This window comes from Hordeum vulgare, chromosome 3H (genome assembly GCF_904849725.1).
Source record: "Hordeum vulgare subsp. vulgare chromosome 3H, MorexV3_pseudomolecules_assembly, whole genome shotgun sequence".
Lineage (NCBI taxonomy): Eukaryota > Viridiplantae > Streptophyta > Magnoliopsida > Poales > Poaceae > Hordeum > Hordeum vulgare.
Window position 1 is genome coordinate 587,148,123 of NC_058520.1, and position 18,635 is coordinate 587,166,757.

Genomic DNA, 18,635 nt, shown 5'->3' on the forward strand with positions numbered 1-18,635 from the left:
GTAACACTATATTGGTATTCGACATCACAACCGAGTCGTTTCGATAGATGCCTGCTCCAACTGCTCCAGTCGTCCCTCGCTACAATGATCTGTTTGAGATGGATGGCTGTTTGAGATGGATGGCGTGCTCGGCATGTCCACTCGTAATTATGTTGCGACTTTCATTGATATATGGGTCTTGCACGACTACGAGGGCGAGGTCTGGACGTTCAAGCACAAGATCGAATTGCCGATTACTAGGACTAAGGTATTGTGTGAAGCACATGATGATGTTTGGGATGTGGTCGTCGTGCCTGGAGAAGGTGAGTTGCTCGTGCTTGTCAACGAGTGGCTATTTCAGATTGACATGGATGGCAAGTTGGTTGCCACTTTTCGGTGCAAAGAAGTTGTTCCTACTAAATTTCAGCTCAAACAAACACTTGTCCCGCATACCTTCTTTCCAAAACTAGAGGGTTATGCTGTGAACAATTCGCCTTTCATATAAGCTGGCGCTTCTTCACGTCTTAGATGTTTGTATCACGTGTGTTGCAATATGGATGAATTGGATCCATTGTGACCTTACTTTAGCTTCTTTCTTGATCCATATAAAGCTCTGATCATTACATGGTTGCATGAAATTTATGCTTGTGTTATACCCTTCCATATTCTGTGTGATGTTTCTAGTATCTTGAACTGAAGAACTGTTTTGCTCTTCTATATAGTTGTGTTCTTAGTACTTACCACGGGGCCGTCTACCTACCTTATGTATACTTCTTGAGCATGAGAACTGACTTTGCCATTTTTATCTAGGTCTTGTTTTTGTTTATAATGAATCACTGAAATACTTACTTGTTATTCATTCTTCCTCATGAGTCCATCGCATCTGGTTTATAATGAATGATCAAATTGTTATGCTGTAGTTCCTTCTTTCGGGTCCATTGTATGAAATATTTGCCAACTGATCTGCCTAATGCATTACTTAGCTGAAGAATTGGCTTGGGTTTTTATCGAGGTCTTTTTCGTTTTGGTGGAGAATACTCAATTGACTTGGTTTTCTTAGTAATATACTCCCTCCGTCCGAAAATACTCGTCCTAGAAATAGATGTATCTAGATTTATTTTAGTTATAGATACATCCATTTTGTACATTTCTAGGACAAGTATTTCCGGACGGAGGGAGTAGCTGACAATGAAAATAAAGCAGATTATTCCCTTTGTTGACCAGCAAATTGTACCTGATTTTTATCCATGAATCATTGCATCTGGTTAGGCACTGAAATGTTCTGCCATAATTATGTCCTTCCGTTGCATCGTTAGTAATAATATACTCTTATCAATCTTATCACAACCTCGACAACTAAAACATGTACTGATCAGACGAAGAAAGGTTTATCGGGTCCCATACCGTATTCTTCTTGAGACATTGTCATTGCCAACCATGTTCGCTTAATTTCTTCTGTTCGACTCGAAGGGATTTACTCTATTTTGATGAACCGAACCAGCAGGAGCTTTGCCATTGCATCAAGGAAGAGGGGAACAAACTGTAGATAGGCTGCAATAGCAGCTTACAGAGGAGAGAGCCAAAGAGAAAAAGAAAGAGCAAGAGCAAAAGGGCAGAAGCAGCCCTGTCGCTCAACACCTAATCCTAACCGCCACATGCCTCAACTAAGAGGCCAAAATCAGCGCTGGCAAGCCTGCCAACATCAGCCGCCGAAGCACTCTCCCCCTCAAAGATTCTTCTGTTCCTTCCCTTCCAGATGTCCCAAAGCACAAAATGCGTCGTCGAGAGTATGTCGTTCCTCTTTTTGTTGGGCTTAATCTGAAGCATAGGCAGCACACCACCACGAGTGCACTCCCACACCTGAAGGCATGTATCTAGACACGTTTTAGTGCTAGATGCATCCATATCTACGAAAATATAAGACGAGTAATATGGATCGGAGGGATCACCCATCGGTCATAGAAGAAGCTCCTCTCATCAGTTTACTGCATGTCGTATGTACTGCACATGTATTATTTGCCAGTGTTGGTTTCTCAAATTTAGGCTGTTCTATTTCTGGCGGTCAAATTCAACAGCCAACTTTGTACTCCGGGCCAATAGTTCATGTGTGACGTCTTTCATCGAAATTGGATGGAATGAGACGTTGTTCGACAGAATGGCTTGGGAGCGACACTTTTGAGCGAGTAAATAGCTCATGTGCGACATGGCCCTTAAGCTGAACTGATATCCTCATTAGCTATTATGGGTTGGACCCACAACGTATCCACGTAAGCGCGGGACCCACCACTTGTCCAGTAAGCGCGGGACCTACCTCGTCGCGGCTAGAAGCGATTCCGCCCGTGCCCGTCCGTCCGCCGCCGCCCATTGCTTTCCCATTTCCTCATTCTTCCTCGGGTCTCCGGCGACCTAGTGTAGATGTCCACCTCCTCCGCCACGCAATCAAACTGGCGTCAGTATGGTCCAGTGATGCTCACAAGGTGCCCTAACTGCCCACGCCCAGAGCCTCTCAAACGGTTGGTCACTAAGACGGATGAGAATGGAAATCTTGGGCGGGAGTTTGTGAAATGCTTGAGCAAACCAATGGCAAGAAGGGATGGCAAGGTTAGATCTCGGTTCTAAGCCCGTTCTTTCGCTGTTGTTTGCTTTGATTTCTCCATATTTTGTTTTTTCTCCTCGAATTTGAGATTTAGGGTTCATTTTGTGGTTTGCAAATCCTGAAGAAATGCACACATTTCGAGTGGATTGATGAATATGTTCAAAGGATTAAATCTGAGGGCTACATTGATTCTAGCGTGGCCGCAACCTGGGAGCTCAATTTGGGCGGGGTGCCGCAGATGGAGAATTGGGAGAGCTCGGACAGAGGGGCGGGCAGAGTTGTGCCGATGGCGAGGTACTTGGAGTCTGAACTGACCGATGAACTGAAGAAGATCAAGAAAAATCAAAGGGAGATGATCGATTTGCAGAAGCAAGCAAATATCATGGCAGTGTTTTTTTATTGCTGTGTCATTGCTCTGTTTATGTTTTACTTGCTATTCATCGTCATTAGATGGGGCATTTAGGTCTGTCCAGGGTAGATGATGTGATCTGTGCGTCATGACAAGTTCATGTTTCTTAAATAAATCAGCAATTTGGAACACAAATTATTCAGTTTTCATGTTGTGTTTCCTCTGTTTTTGTTCTTCAGTTAATAGAGTACACACCCAAATTCAGTTTGTAGTAAAAAACAAAATTGGGCTGCAGAGTCCGAGACCAAACAAAGTTCAGTTTCAGTAGAAAAAAATTATTCGTGGGCTGGCGAATAGATGTTGGGCCATGACGCTGAAGTTGAGGAATAACCAGGCCCAAAGGTGTAATTTACAGAGCTAGTACTGATTTCTGTACAGAGCTAGTACTGATTTACACAGATGTTTGGGCCGCTTGGAATCGGTGTATTCTAATACACCCGTATTAGTTTTACAACTGTATTTTACTGATCATGTATGACTTTCAATAGGAAATAAAAACGATGGATTATGGTCTGTATATTTTACACGTGTAACAGGGTTGTAAACGACAATCCAATCGCCGCCGAGGAAACACAACATCATCTACGACAATCCAAGTTCATGTATCTTAACAGGGTTGAACATCTAATCTGATCTGTATTATTTACAAACATGGCCTAAGCGGCCTGCAAGATACAAGTGTACCCTTCTTCGCCTTAGCATTTCTTGTTTTTGGTTGTACAGCACACACAAGTTCACTGATCATCTTGGTTTTCTTCACTGGACTCGATGTTATCACCTCATGAAACTCGATAGCAGATTCAGTTTGATCAGCTTCAGTTTCGACAGTGTGCACAGCTTCAGTTTCGACAGTTTCGACAGTGTGCACAGCTTCAGTTTCAGTTTCGACAGTGTGCACAACTTCAGTTTCGACAGTGTGCACAGCTTCAGTTTCGACAGTTTCGACAGTGTGCACAGCTTTAGTTTCGACAGTGTGCACAGCTTCAATTTCGTCACTTGCAGCACCAAATTGTTCCATCCACTAACTTGTTTGCCTTCTGCTGCCACTCACTCTTGCTCTTTTTGTTGGCCAAGACTGTTCAACAACAATAGGCTGACTTGGAAGCTTCCTCCTGAAAACAACAAAGCATGCCACATATTTATAATTTAAACAAAACCAGAATATGAACAAACACAAATAAACAAGCACATACTTTCTCGGATTAGGAGGAGAGAAAATGCATAGTCTGGATCCCTCTCTGTGCCTAAGTATTTGGCACCTCTTGCATCTGTTTTTGTTACCCTTTTGAGCCCTTTTTGGCTTTGCATCTTTCTTGTCCTTCTTGCCCTTCTTACTACTCCCACCTTTTTCAAACCATGCTGTGAATCAACTCTGTTTAGGTCTGCCTGCCTTTCTTTTTGTTAGAGGAGGACACATGGAATATTCAAGCGGCACTTCTGGCCACTGTTCTGGTCTGTAAGAGGTGGAATTGGAGTTGCATATGCAGCTCTGAATTTTGCTACCGAATAATACTCATGCAGATATGGATGCATATTTATCTTTGGTTGACCGGCTAAGAATAGAATGGCATGATCACATGGTTTACCAGTGGCCTGCCATTCGAGGCAACTGCAATCATGCAATTCAGTGTTAACAACATGCCTCCTTCCAGTCTTGTTATCTCTAACTTCAGCACCCCACAATGATGATTTTTCAACAGACAAATGTGTAAGACCTCTACTTCTGTTGACCACCTGTTGCACCACTGCTGGAAGTTTATCACCTTGCAGACAATCAGCAATCTTTTTTCTCAATTCCCACAGCCGCATGAGCATGATCCTAATTTGATCAACCATGTCATGCACAGGCAAATCTTTTAGCTGCTTCACCTTGTTGTTGAAACTTTCTGCCAAATTGTTGTTGATATGGCCACACTTGATGGCAGTGTTGAATCCTCACATGTACCATAATAAAGAATGGTAGGTGTTCAACCATGTACCAAACTCTTCACATGTTGCCATTACCTTACTAAGATGATATGAATGTGTCTGTTTAGTGTAAGATCTTGTTGTTGGCCACATTCTCCCAAATTCATCTCCTCTGAATTTTTTGATCAAATTCATCCACAAATGGCCGAAGCACTCTCTTTGCTCAGCATGTGGGAACACATTTTTAACTGCATTTTCCAGACCTTTGCATGCATCTGTGTGTATTGCCGAAGGTGACACTGGCCCTAAGCATCTTTTCAACTGCATCATGAACCATGTCCATGAAGCCTCTGTCTCTGACTGAAATCAGCCAATAGCACCTGGAAACATCCAGTTATGTCCATCTAGAGCATTACATGCTACCAACTGACCATTCCACTTGCCTGTCAAAAATGATGAGTCTATGCTCAAATATGGACGACATCCTGCTTTGAAGCCATCGATGCAAGGCTTTAAAGCCATAAAGAATTCGGAGAAATAAACCTTGCCATCCTTTGATACCTCAGTATCTATCTCGAAAACACTGCCAGGTGACCTTTTCTCCACCTCTGCTTTGAAATTGAAAAGCATCCTAAATGTGTTTGCCCAATCACCATACAAATTCTTCATTGCCCTTTGTTAAGCCTTCCACACTGTGGTATAATGCAGTTTAATGGGGTACAACTTTTCCAAGTCTACTTGGATTCTTTTTGCAGTAGTGTTGGGTGTTTTGGCCAAAATTGGAGTTATCTTTTCTGCAACCCAAATCTATGATGTCATGCTTGATTTTTTTCTATGAACTTGTCAAACAAGTATGTTTATTTGGGATTTGGTTAACCCTGACAGTACTTCCATCAGGCTGCAGTCTAGCAGATATGTACCACTTGCAAGCCCTCCTACCACTACCATCAAAACCTCTGCACTTAGCATAAAACTTATTTCTATCAGTCCAAACTGTCTTGCCATCAAACTGATGTCTGACTGCATAAGTCTTGAAAGACAACCTGAACTCATCCATGTTTGGCCACAACTTCCCCACTCGAATGACAGGGTTTTCCTTGTCATACACATGCACTAGCTCTTCATCATGTGCATCATCTACATCATCTGCAGCATCTTTCATCAATTGTTCATCTACATCACTCAATTCTCTGTCATCATTATCACTTGTATTAGCTTCATCCCTCTCCTCTTCATCTCTGTCATCGACTGGAATGCCAAATAGTTTGGCCATCTCAGTGTCAGCAATTGGTGCAATGACCAAATCAGTAGGCTCCTCCAACTCAACTGCATTCCAATCAACAACATTAACATTTCCCTCTTCGGCATGTGCATTAGCCCCATCGGCTATTACTGTTAGATCCATAATAATGGGAACGATATGCATATGCGAAGCCCAATCATCATCTGCCTTCTGCATAGCCAAGTGTGACGGCACATAACCTACCTTCGAGTCAATATTCAGATCAACGAGCTCAGCAAAAAATTCAGCCCTGAGGCTTGCCCAGCCCTCTTGCCTATCGATTTCATCAACAATATCTTCACCATCTTCAATTCTGACATACTCTCCTTTGAAATCATCATACCGCAATAGTGAAACCTCTTGCTCTGGACCCCAAAGCACAGTTTCCCCAATTTTCTCCATCAATTTCCTCACTGCCTTCTCTTCCATCGACTGTAGCTCATTGGGATCAATTTCTGCACAATCAACCTTCCATTTCACAATTGTGTCTCTCTGGATGTTCTGAATGCTACCATCAACTAATTTTGCCGTCGATGGAAAGAAATTTATTGCAAATTCAAATGTTTCAACAGCATCCCCTCTGTTATAGGCGGGCGGGCAGCGTGAGACAGAGCAAAGATTGCCTTCAATCGCACTCACAAATGGGCGGAAGGGAGGCGCATTACCTGTTCGAAGCTAAATCTGGCGGCTCCTTCTCGACCTGACCACGGGCTCCTCTCACCGCGCCGCCCCCTCTCACCTTCTATCGATTTCACCAAGCAAAACAGAGAGCTCAGATCTACAAGGCGGAGGGGATTGGGACTAGAGTATCCAATTCACTCACCATCATGGCCGCCGCCGCCGAGAAAGAGGGCTCCTCCGCCATAGCCGCCGCCGGAGCTGAAGATGTCGGGCAGTTTCAGACAGTTCTAGTCGGGCAGTTTCACGAGATGCGGTGCTAATTAATTTGGGCCCAAATTAGGTAAGACATGACTTAACGCAAATTGGACTAATTGACTAAGGTTTTACCGCATGTGTGGCCGTGAGCTATTTTCTCCCTTCAAACCGTCGCACGAGAGCTATTTCATCGAAAGATGTCGCACTGCTTCCAATTTCCAGGAAAGACGTCGCACAGGAGCTATTGGCCCCTCCATAAATCCGTTTTGGAGTGCCTGATTACATTGCACACCATCACCATAGGCTGCAGTGTATAGGTTGTTTGTGTTTAGCCAAAAAATGTTTTATCCTTGATATGGTCTTTATTTCATCACTTTGTGTTCTGAAATCTGCCTGTACAATCACAAATTTCACATGTTGATAGTGCTAGCAGTTGGTACAGCCAGCCTGTTAATTAGGTCAAGCAAAGCATAAAGCAAACTAGCTCGTGTGATGTGTCATGTCTCCAAAAGTTGTTGAAATGAGTCTAATAATACATTTATGCGGTAATTGATGATTTGCTATTGTATGCGCTAGAGACCCCTGATGATGATAGACTAACACAAGGGTCCAATACTCGAAGGTAGAAAAGTATCAGCAATACTGATATGAAGAATCCAACCTCAATCGCAATTCGCAAAAGCAGTAGGACATCCATATCCACCAGGTGTTCCTAAAGCGCAGCCACACTGCACGTTCCATGAACGACTAAACCACACCGGTGGGCGGGCATGCAATCAAGTAGCAATACAACATCAACTACTAGCTAGGAATAAAGATGGTCACTAGCATCCATTCCAATCTCCCTCTATTGATTGATTAGCACTCAATGGCACCAATTAAGGTCGTACATAGTGCATGTTATGTGACACACATGCATCTCCAGCATTTCTAGGCAGAACATACATACTAGGGCACTAGGCACAACAAGAAACATGGTAATTCCTCATGGCCTAATCGAGCGTTGGCAAAATTAAAGAACCCTGGTTTACAAGAGCAAGTGATGTTTTAAACTCAACAATCAGTTGCACGCGCACCGAAGGAACTGGAATCAGTCGTGCTGCTCCTGTGATGAGCAAGTTTGTCCCTAGTAGTTGACAATTCTTACAATTTTCGGGGGGCATGAGATGTCTTCAAGCAATTTACAGCCTCCCTGCATAACAAATTACAGTAATTAATTACTAAAGTGTTTGAAATGCAGATGCATTGATGATGTTCTAGATGATTCAAACGGAACAAAATTATATAAAGGACACAAATGTTTACCACATAAAAAGAGTTGTGTTAGCTGGTTCTAATCTATTGGACAGAGTCACCATATGTGTTTCAACATGAAATAAATAGATGCATAAGATGTACAAATAGGATTATCAACACTGCCAGTCTAAGTACACTACCGTAATGAGTTCTCGATCTCAACATTTGCTGGATCTAGTTTGAGTCCATCAAGAAATGCATCACACGCCTTCTCATAGTCCTGCACGCATAAAGGTTGCTGCATCCCTAAAAAAGCATTTAACATAGCAAGCAAATGCACTCATGAGTAGCAGAAAATGGTACCCTCAGTAACATTTGAGCAGATCCTTCCAGGTAAAAGGCCTTTGCCCAACCTGGGCGCCTAATCTTGCAAACTCCAGCATCCATCAAAGCTTGGTTTCCTTCACCCATCTTAAGCCAGCAAAGGCTCCTATTTGAGTACAGTGTTACGTCATCAGGGCACTGGTCTGCTGCCTACATTAACAAACAAACAAACAAAAAGTTAGCACACTGGCTTTTGCTACAACCCACTTATACTACTCCACTGTTGTCAGGTACGTACACAAGCAAATTACTAGGACTAGTGGAAACTGGATATTGATTACCAGAGAAACAAAAAATCGATACACGCTAGGATGCTGAAATTAAGACCCATCCATCTAAACCAAAGCTTTACTCCTCTCTATCCAATCCAATATAATAAGATGAATTACTGATAATTGTCTATAACATATATACTACTTGATGGCTTTGTGCTAGAGTTAAAATTGAAATTGCAATTTTCTAACAGATATACTATTTGATAGCTTGATGCCAGAGTTACAATTGAAATTTGAGAAAGGTGTGATAGCACCCGGGTGCCTAGACACCCTCTATGAACAGTAAAATCAAAAGAAATAGAAAACAAAATCAAAAAAATCTGAAACTTTACAGCATCAAAGATGATCAAACTTTGTACGTTCTTGCAAATTTTCATGCCAAAATATCTTGTAGAGAAAGATGTACAAACAAGTTTCAGATTTTGATGCTAAAAGTGCTCAAAACTTCAAGCATTGAAATCTTTTTTGTGTGTAGAGCTCCACGAGTAGTTTTTTGGCATGAAAATTTGCAAACACCTACAAAGTTTGATCATCATTGATGCTGCAAAGTTTTAGATTTTTTAAATTTTGTTTTCTATTTTTTCGATTTTACTGTTCATAGAGGGTGCTTAGGCACCCGGGAGCTAAAAATCCACTCTCAATTTGAGAAATTTTCTAGTGAATCTACAGTGTGATATCCTACTGGGTTTACAGAGGGAGTATTAGTTATCACACAACAGGAAATTAAGTGTAGGCTAAGAATGGTGCAATAATTTACCATCGAGTAAAGTTTGACAGCAGTAGCATAATCTTTTCTCTTATATGCCTTGTTTCCTTCTAACTTGAGATCAGCTGTATTCATTGTGTTCATAGGGTCATTCTGAAACAGCAAACAAATCATTTGGCACAAGTAAGGAGGACATGTGGTAAGGAGATAAGACTTACATACTTACATGAGCTACATCAGAAGGGCATGAGAACATTTTTGAAAGACAAAACATTTGTGATCTGAAGATTTTATTGATGCAGTTCACTCGTTTATATGACAGCACAATAAACTACTTATTTCGCATACCACAGTAAACTTCACATCACATCCTCCCACAAGGATTGAGTACCTATTTTTAAGTTAAGGGCATGCTGAACAACCTATAGAAAGAAACTTATATTGCCAGCGATGCCTCAAGTTATACCTCCACCGATGGCATTGATTTCACCCAACGAATTATCCCATCAACGCTCCAGTCTTGCACATATGGAGTACGTGAAGTTACTGGAAGTAGGATCTCAACATCTTTCCGCCTATTGTTATATGCAGCAATTTCTATTGGAAGGTGGCCAAACTGTTCAGAATAAAACAAAGATAAGCTTCACTGAAGCATTTGCAGAATGGTAATACAAAATAACAGAAGCACAGCCAGGGGGAATGAAGTGTGAACACAAGATATATGATAATACATTTAGATATTCAACATTATGGTTCAAATAAAGAAGAAAAACGAAGCCCCTTCAGTTTGAATACAGCATCGTCTTAAAGCACTAATTACACATCTGACTAGAACTTCAGAAGATAATGCCTCAAAGCACTGAACAAGAACTCACTTATCATTCCACCAAATTATTGTCAGACACTCCAGCGACATCTTCTTGTACAGATTGACATTGTTTGTAAATGATAGAAATATAAAATATTGACCACAAGGTTTGCACTTCAGTTGGAACACAGAGTATCACATATGGATCGATTGTGCATCTAAGAATAATGGGTAAATTCATGCCTTCATGGTCACCAAGGACCAATGGAATCATTAATGGACTTCATATATAGGCTTTGAGGGTGAAAATATTAAATAATAGACGACTAAGTTTTGCTTAGCCTCAACAACACATCACGGTTTTGCATTAGTTTCTTAACATAGTTCCCATGCATGAGAAGCCACTCCATGTTGCTGGAGTGAAAGTTAAAACTTACATCATCACGAACATCAGGATCTGCACCGGCCTCCAGTAAGCACTTGTAGAGGTCAGTTAAGCCATTGTTGGCAGCAATTATTAAGGGAGTTACAGTACCAACACCCTTCACGTCAGCGCCAGCCTAACACAGAAAAGGTTGCAATGACCCTTCTAAATAAGCATGCCATCATTTATAATCCTTCCTTTTTCATGTGATACTTATCAAGAGTTCAAAAGATATCGACGAAATGAGATAAATTCAGACCTTAATCAGAAGTTTCACACATTTCAGTGAGCCAGCATTGAGAGCGCTTATAAGAGGTGAATAGACAGTGTTGAATACCTTGTTACACTGAGAAGAAATATTAAGAAAATCAGTACCTTTAAATGATGAAAGTTGGTGAACATGTTTGATATTTTTATCATTGAAATAGAGACATCTTAGTTTATATGGGCACTTGACAAAGAGAAAGTAGTACCAGACAAACAATCATGTACGATTTAATAATGTGGATCCTGTTAACCTAAGAAGGAAGGGTACACAAACAAGTGACATACATCCGCATGGTGGTCCAACAAAATCTTCATAGCACCATCCTGCTTACAGAAAGCAGCCATATGCAGTGGTGTCCCAGTATTAGACAATGAATCAACATTGGCCCCTTTTGAGAGCAAGGCTTTTACTATTTCACAATTTCCTGAATGAGAAATACAAAGCAGGTTATTAATTCATAACAATGTGGAAATTCCATAGTTTATTTGCATAACAATGTGGAAATTCCATAGGCTATAAATCCAAAAGGTTATTAGGCATTGTTGCTGCTGCTGTTATTGTGACTGTTCTTTTTGTTAGTGAAAGCTTGTTAATACTCCCTCTGTCCCAAAATAAGTGACGTAAATTTTATACTAAGTTAGTACAAATTTTGTACTAAAGCAGCGATACTTATTTTCAGACGGGGGGAGTATCATTTTATCATGGGCATATGCTGGAGACAGTTACCTTAGAGATCAAAGTTTCCAAAGCAATATGCACACTTAGCTATACTACCTCCATTCTCAAATAAATGACATGCTAGAATGTGTGCAGTGAACTTAAAGAAAGCACTTCTCATTTATACCACCGACCAGACCCAACCTGTCATTGCGACAACCTGGTTTTGTGTGCACCATAAGTGATGGTGTATGGATGAAAATAGTTACTCCACCTGCAGATTTATTAGGATTTCGCACATGAAAATGACCACGGATTTGTCATGAAAAATACTTTCATGTAACAAATCTTTTATGAACTTTTACTAACAAATAGTTATTTAACGAAATGGCCAAACATGTTTGACGGAGACCGTGCCAATGTCCTAAATGATAAGAAAAAAAGAACTATTAGGATCTAGCACATCAAAATGACCAATGGATTTGCCATGAAAAAAACTTTCGTGCCATCAAATTATTATGAACTTTTACTAACAAATAGTTATGGAAAGTAGTGGCCAAACATGTTGGTCGGAGACCATGTCAATGACCTAAATGAGTAAATGATAAGAAAGATTTTATTATGATTTGGCACATGGAACGACCCATGGATTTATCATATAAAATATTTTCAAGTAATCAGTCTTTTATGAACTCTCACTAACAGATAGCTATGAAATGTAATGACCAAACATGTTTGTCACAGACCGTGTCAATGTCTTAAATGGCAAGTACTCCCTCCGTTCCTAAATATAAGTATTTTTAGTGATTCCACTACAGACTACACATCAGTAAATTAACGAGCATAAATTCTAAAATGTGTTTAAACAATTTATACGTGGTACCAAGTTGTCCAGAAAATATGAGTCCGTAGCCTCACACTTCTTTGCTAGATACATTTGCTATATGTATCTATGAAAGACAATCTAGTGTGAACTACACCTCAAATGTTAAGAGGTTCATTTTATTATGTTTTATATGCAACACAAGATTTGGATATGTATTCATTTACCTTAGGAATACGGATTAACTAGATGGGATATTATCTGTAGGCCCAAAGACCAAGGAGGTCTAGGAATTGAGAATTTAGAGGTGAAGAATAGATGTCTTCTGAGTAAGTGGCTGTTCAGACTGTCGATAGAGACAGAAGGCATGTGGGTACAAATTTTACGAAATAAGTACCTACATTCTAAGACCTTAGCCCAGGTAAATGTCAGACCCAATGATTCACCATTCTAGAAGGGGTTGATGAAAGTAAGGTTAGCTTTCTTCCATAGAACCAAATTCATTATTGGAAATGGTGAGCGTACTAGATTCTGTGAGGATTCGTGGTTGGGGGAGATACCTCTAGCCATTCAATATCCAGCTCTTTACAATATTGTGCAACGCAAGGATGCGAACGTAGCAACAATCTTACAGTAAAATCCTCTAAATATCCAATTCAGACGGTCATTGATAGGACATCGATGGGCTGATTGGTTACACCTTGTTCGGAGACTCATGGATGTCCAGTTATCGGAAGAACCTGATAGGGTGCATTGGAAGCTTACGAATAGCGGATTTTTTACAGGCAAATCCATGTATCTCGGTCTTATTGACACTATTAGTATCCCCAAGTCCAAGAATATTTGAAAAGTTAAGGTACCCTTAAGGATCAAGGTCTTCATGTGATTTGTGCACAAGAAGGTGATTCTAACTAAGGATAACTTGGCTAAACGTAATTGGGGGGGGGGGGGGGGGGGTAGTACTCGGTGTAGTTTCTGTGATAATGAGGAGAACATTAAACACCTCTTTCTCCAATGCCCACTTGCGAGAGTTCTTTGGCAGACGGTTCGTATAGCCTTTAATATTAGACCTACGGAAAGCATTGACACGTTATTTGGAACGTGGCTTGATGGAGTTGATACGATTATTGCTAGACACATTCCTATTGTAGTTTGTGCACTGTTGTGGGCTATATGGAACTGTAGGAATGATGTGGTTTTTGACAGACATACGAACATGCATTTTTTGCAGGTATTACACAGTGCGGCGCCATTGATCCGTACATGGTCATTACTCACTCCTGCGGAAACCAGAGAGCCTTTGGTTACTGGGTCTACCCGATGGGAGACGGCAACGCGGGATATCTTCAACCGGTTTGGATGGCAGTCCAGTAATAGGATAGAGGAGTAGTCTTCTAGGCCTGTTTTTGCCAGTTGTGGCACCTTTTCCTTTACCTTTGCATTTACATTAATTTGTCGGAGACTTTGTGGAACTACGTTTTGTTTGCCTTTTATTAATAAAGGGGCCGTATGCATCGCGCTGATGTAGAGGCCGGAGGTAATCCTCCTTTTCTAAAAAAATAATTACCTTAGGAATAACTGTAAAATAACTATGTTGCAAACATCAGGAAAACTATTGCAATAAGAACCAAATAGTCAAAGAAGGCACTATATGAATGTGACATCAATCACTTATAAATGTGTAACCAGCAATAGTAACCGTAGAAAGTGGCTTTAAACAAGTTCATATGCTATCTTACAGCATGATAGGGATATAAACAAGGGAACTTCTGGATTTACATAACTGAATAGATGTCAGCGGAATACCCACAACAAGTATGAACAGTGGCTTGAAACAAATTCAAATTTTACTATTTTTGTCTGACATGCAATAAATTATATCACTTCACAATTTAACTATACTGATTTTTTGTCAACGCAGCTTGCCTGAGACAAGGAATACATAATTCATGACACACACACACACACACACATTGATAAATGGCGTTTTTTAGACTTAAGAGATAGCAATTAATAAACAACTCATTTATCATAGAAATATCTCCAAATGCTCAGATGACATTGTCATATCTATGCACATGCACAACCAATTATGACATGGGCATTTCCTACCTTACACCTTACTTATAATGTACATAACATGATTCATTTCTAGTTTCTTTACATCACCCCAGAACACACAAACAAAGAATTTGAAGACACGGAGGAATAAGATAAGTACAGATAGGGAGAGACCTCTTGCAGCAGCCAAATGGAGAGGCGTAGACCCTTCTCCATCGGGCTTATCTGGATTAGCACCGTGATCAAGAAGATACCGGAAAGTGTCCATAGTGCCAGCAATAATTGCATGAGCCAGAGGTGTATAGCCTATCGGGAACATCAAAGTAGAAGGAACTGAATAAGAGACTCATAGACAAAACAACAGAAATTTACCCAAGAAATAGAAGCAAATCATGTAAAGGTTGTGCGATATAAACGTGCATCTGTTTACAGAATACACATACAAACTTTTTACATGCCACAGCACATTCAGAAGCCAGAACTAGGAAGGTAGAAATTTTAGGTTCCCTATATAAAAGTATCATACATGAAAACATCTTAGTGCAAGGCACTTACACTTTTCATTATTAATGACCCACAGTAGAATAAAATGAAGTGTATATTGGTAGTATCAGCCATATAAAGCACCAAAAGATTAAAAAAGATAAAGAATTGAAAAGGCTAGGCTATAAGCGCCTAAGTCATGTGTACATAATCAGGCAAGTGTCATATGTTTTGACTTCAATATGTGCATGTTATGTGAAGTGCCGTCATGCCAAGATACTTTGTTACACAATACAAACATCAGATACTACAGGTCGTTTAAAAGCCAGAGTATTCATAAACAGCATTAAACAAGAAATAATGCAGAAGTTCGTTGTTAATTCATCAAAACCAAACAGTTCCGTCCAAACTAAAGCAAGATATTTTTTGGGGGTGCAATTGAAGACAAAGAGTTGAAGCTAAAATCATTTTTCCTAGAAAACAAACTGATGCATGGAGTAAAAAAAAAGTTGATAGAATTTTCAGTGGTAAAACTGTAAAAGAGGATGGAAGCTAGCATCAATACTCTTTCTACTGAAACAACCCTGTCAAAATAGTATAAACTGCATCTGGAATAAATGAACTTCATGAGATTAATGCAAACAAAGTAATTTGATGTATGTTTCAAAAACAGGGCCAATCGACAGGTTATAAGCCATATAGATTTCTCAGCAAAATAAGCTAAATCGAGTCCCAAATGCATGTCATTTTTGGCATAAATTAGTTCAATTTCCATCCTACTTCAAGGCAAATGCTAGCTAATCACCCCCCCCCACACACACACACACACACTCCAATACACCTCCCCTCTCCCTGTCTAGTCTCTCCCGTCATGCGAGAAAAATCCGGAGGAAACTTGATCGATGAGGGTTCAGCGAATCGGGCACCGATTTCCGATCAAACCGAGCGAATTCGAACTCCGATCTGGGCCGTTCGATCTAGATGGGAGTTCAAGGCCTCTCCTAGCGAATCCGGTAACTATGGATCAGCCCCTCCCATTGCTTGGCATGAAGGAAGCAGACAACCCAACAGCCAATCCATCACATCTTTCAAGTTGGGGCGTGGCCTCCTTTTCGAAAAATCACATCTTTCAAGAGGAGCTCAACGCAAGCAACTCCAAACCAACTATACAATACAGTAACAGTTGAACAGTGGTGCCGGTGGCCAACTTGACATCGCAAGCCAAGGCTGCCAGTCAACCAACCTCCAGCCATCAACTCTAGGGGGAAAGAAGAAAAAGGGCCATTTCCTGTAGTTTGATGATGAATACTAGGAGTCAGATATGCTTGTCTTTTTAGGCCCCCTTCCCTCGCGTCGCCCCCGCCCTGGGCGACTCGGGGGCTCCCAAGCCCTAGGCGCCGCTGCCGCTCTATCATCCTCCCCTCCTCGCCGCCGCCGGGTGATGCCGCCGGTAAAACACGTGTGGCAGACGGCGGCGGCGGGGGACTCCCGCTCCCGGCTCCCCTTCCTCCGCGGGCAGCGGATCTAGGTGGTTGACGGCGGTGGCTTGTGGCGATCGCGATCGGGCGCGAGGGGGCAGGCCTCGACGAGCGGTGGCGGGGAGTGGGGCGCACGGCGGCGGCCCGCGGCAGGCGGTGGCGGGCGCTGGGCTAGCGGCGGTGCTCCGGCGGATGCAGGCGGTTCTGGCCCCTGTACGCGGTCGGTGGATCCCTCTTTGACCCGGACGGCGTGGGGGGTGGCGGCGGCTGTGGCGGCGGTCCTCGCTGGATGCTGGTGGCCATGGTGTTGCTTCTCGTCGACCCCGATCTACTCCGATCTGCAGCGGATCCGGCCCCAGATGGCTTCTCGCTGTTCTTGGGTGCTGGCCCTGCAGATCCGGTGGTTGGAAGGGTTCCGGGGGAGTCCCTTGGCCGGTGCGGCGGCCACTCCGAAGGCAGCACCTTTGGGTGTTGTTCCCCTTGTTGGAGGCTTTGGAGAGGATCCCCTTCCTTCCACCCCTCCCAGGAGCTCGGGTGAAAACCTCAGATCCCCTTGGTCCAAGCGACGACGACACCGCGGTGGCGTGTTCCTTCCTAAAGGCGTTGCTCGGGGGCTGCTCAAGCGGTGGTGGAGGTGGCGGCGGTTCGATGTCGGCGCATTTTGGCCTGCTACATCTTGGAGGTTGTGACGTCGGTGGCGCTCGTCTGGTGGAGCAACGGCATTGCTGTTTGCGTCATCAGGCTCTGGATGCTCCGGGGGAAACCCTAGATCTGGGTCTTCCTGGATCGGACGATGATGGCGTTTTATCGCCCTCCCTCCTGGGGGCATCGTTTTGGAGCAAGTGCTGGCTGGAGGAATGGTGGAGCGGTGCTTCATCTCACACATTGATGGCGGCGGATATCGGCGGCATGGCGCTGTGGGGACTCGGCGTTCGATGCGTGGAGATGGACTCGCGCAGGAGGAGGTAGCTATCTGGCGTCATGGTGACGTCAATGGCAGAGTGGCTACACAAGGTAGAAGCCTCAATATTTGCTCTGAAGACGGACCGGTGGAAGATGGCGGCAATAGCACACGAGTGCGTCAGATCGGTTTTGTGCCCTAGACCCGGTATGTGGCAAATGGCTTGACCGGATCTGCTGGGGCTTCCGACTTTTGATGTTAGGCTTAGGTAAGTGATCTGGGTATGTGGCCCAGCTAGCACCCCTTCATCATATGGATAGGAGTAGCGACAGATGTTGCGAAGATGGCGGATTCAAACATATTGTTGTAATACTTTGTAAGGTCCTCGAGAATAATAAATAAAATGGCCGCATGCATCTCCCTGATGCAGAGGCCGGGGTCATCCTCCTTTTCTAAAAAAAAAAAGAAAAAAAAAAAGAGATTGCTTTCGTACGAGGAGGGAGGGATACCAAGTGCCCACCTGCCTCGTCGACGGCGTCGACGTCCACGCCGAGCTCCTCCACCAGGTACACGCAGACCGCCATCCTCCCACGGCGCGCGGCGAAGTGCAGCGCACTGGACCCTCGCCCTTGGAGCGTCACGGCCTCCACCGCGTCCCTGAGGCGGCCCTTCCCGCCGTCCAGCGCGCTCAGGGTCCCTGCTTGGAGACACGTACGGTACGGGCCCAACGAAATCCGAGAAGAATGTGTCAAAAATCGGCGCTGGATCGAGCGCCCGGAGACCAAAATACGCGGGAGGGGAGCGGGATGCGGGCACGCACTCTTGAAGAGCTGGAGGTTGCCTTCGGCCGCCGCCTGGAGAAGCCGCCGCTCCAGCGCGCCGGGACCTGCGGGGGGCGGGGGGAGAGGGGTCGGTTTAGCAGGCGCCCGGCATGGGTCTGGGGTTGGGGGGGGAGGTCGCTTACCGCGGGCGAGGGGCGGCGCCATGGGCGCGGCCGGGGAGTTGGTAGGGTTTTGGAGCGGCGGAGGACGAGCGGAGCGGACGGGGAGAAGCAGAGCAGTCAGCAGATGATGGTGGGAGC

The 18,635-nt window shown here is 43.3% G+C and overlaps 1 protein-coding gene across 1 annotated transcript; it reads right to left on the minus strand.

Moving 5' to 3' along the window:
• Positions 1 to 7,875: 7,875 nt before the first annotated feature.
• On the minus strand, positions 7,876 to 18,635 carry LOC123445389 (ankyrin repeat and protein kinase domain-containing protein 1-like). Its single transcript, XM_045122364.1, has 12 exons — positions 18,519 to 18,635; positions 18,375 to 18,440; positions 18,075 to 18,251; positions 14,867 to 14,998; positions 11,436 to 11,575; positions 11,143 to 11,229; positions 10,897 to 11,019; positions 10,118 to 10,267; positions 9,703 to 9,804; positions 8,650 to 8,820; positions 8,487 to 8,566; positions 7,876 to 8,242 (listed from the first exon to the last, which is right to left on the minus strand). The coding sequence occupies exons 1-12, from the start codon at positions 18,538 to 18,540 to the stop codon at positions 8,194 to 8,196; spliced, it is 1,299 nt and encodes a 432-aa protein (XP_044978299.1). The 5' UTR covers positions 18,541 to 18,635; the 3' UTR covers positions 7,876 to 8,193.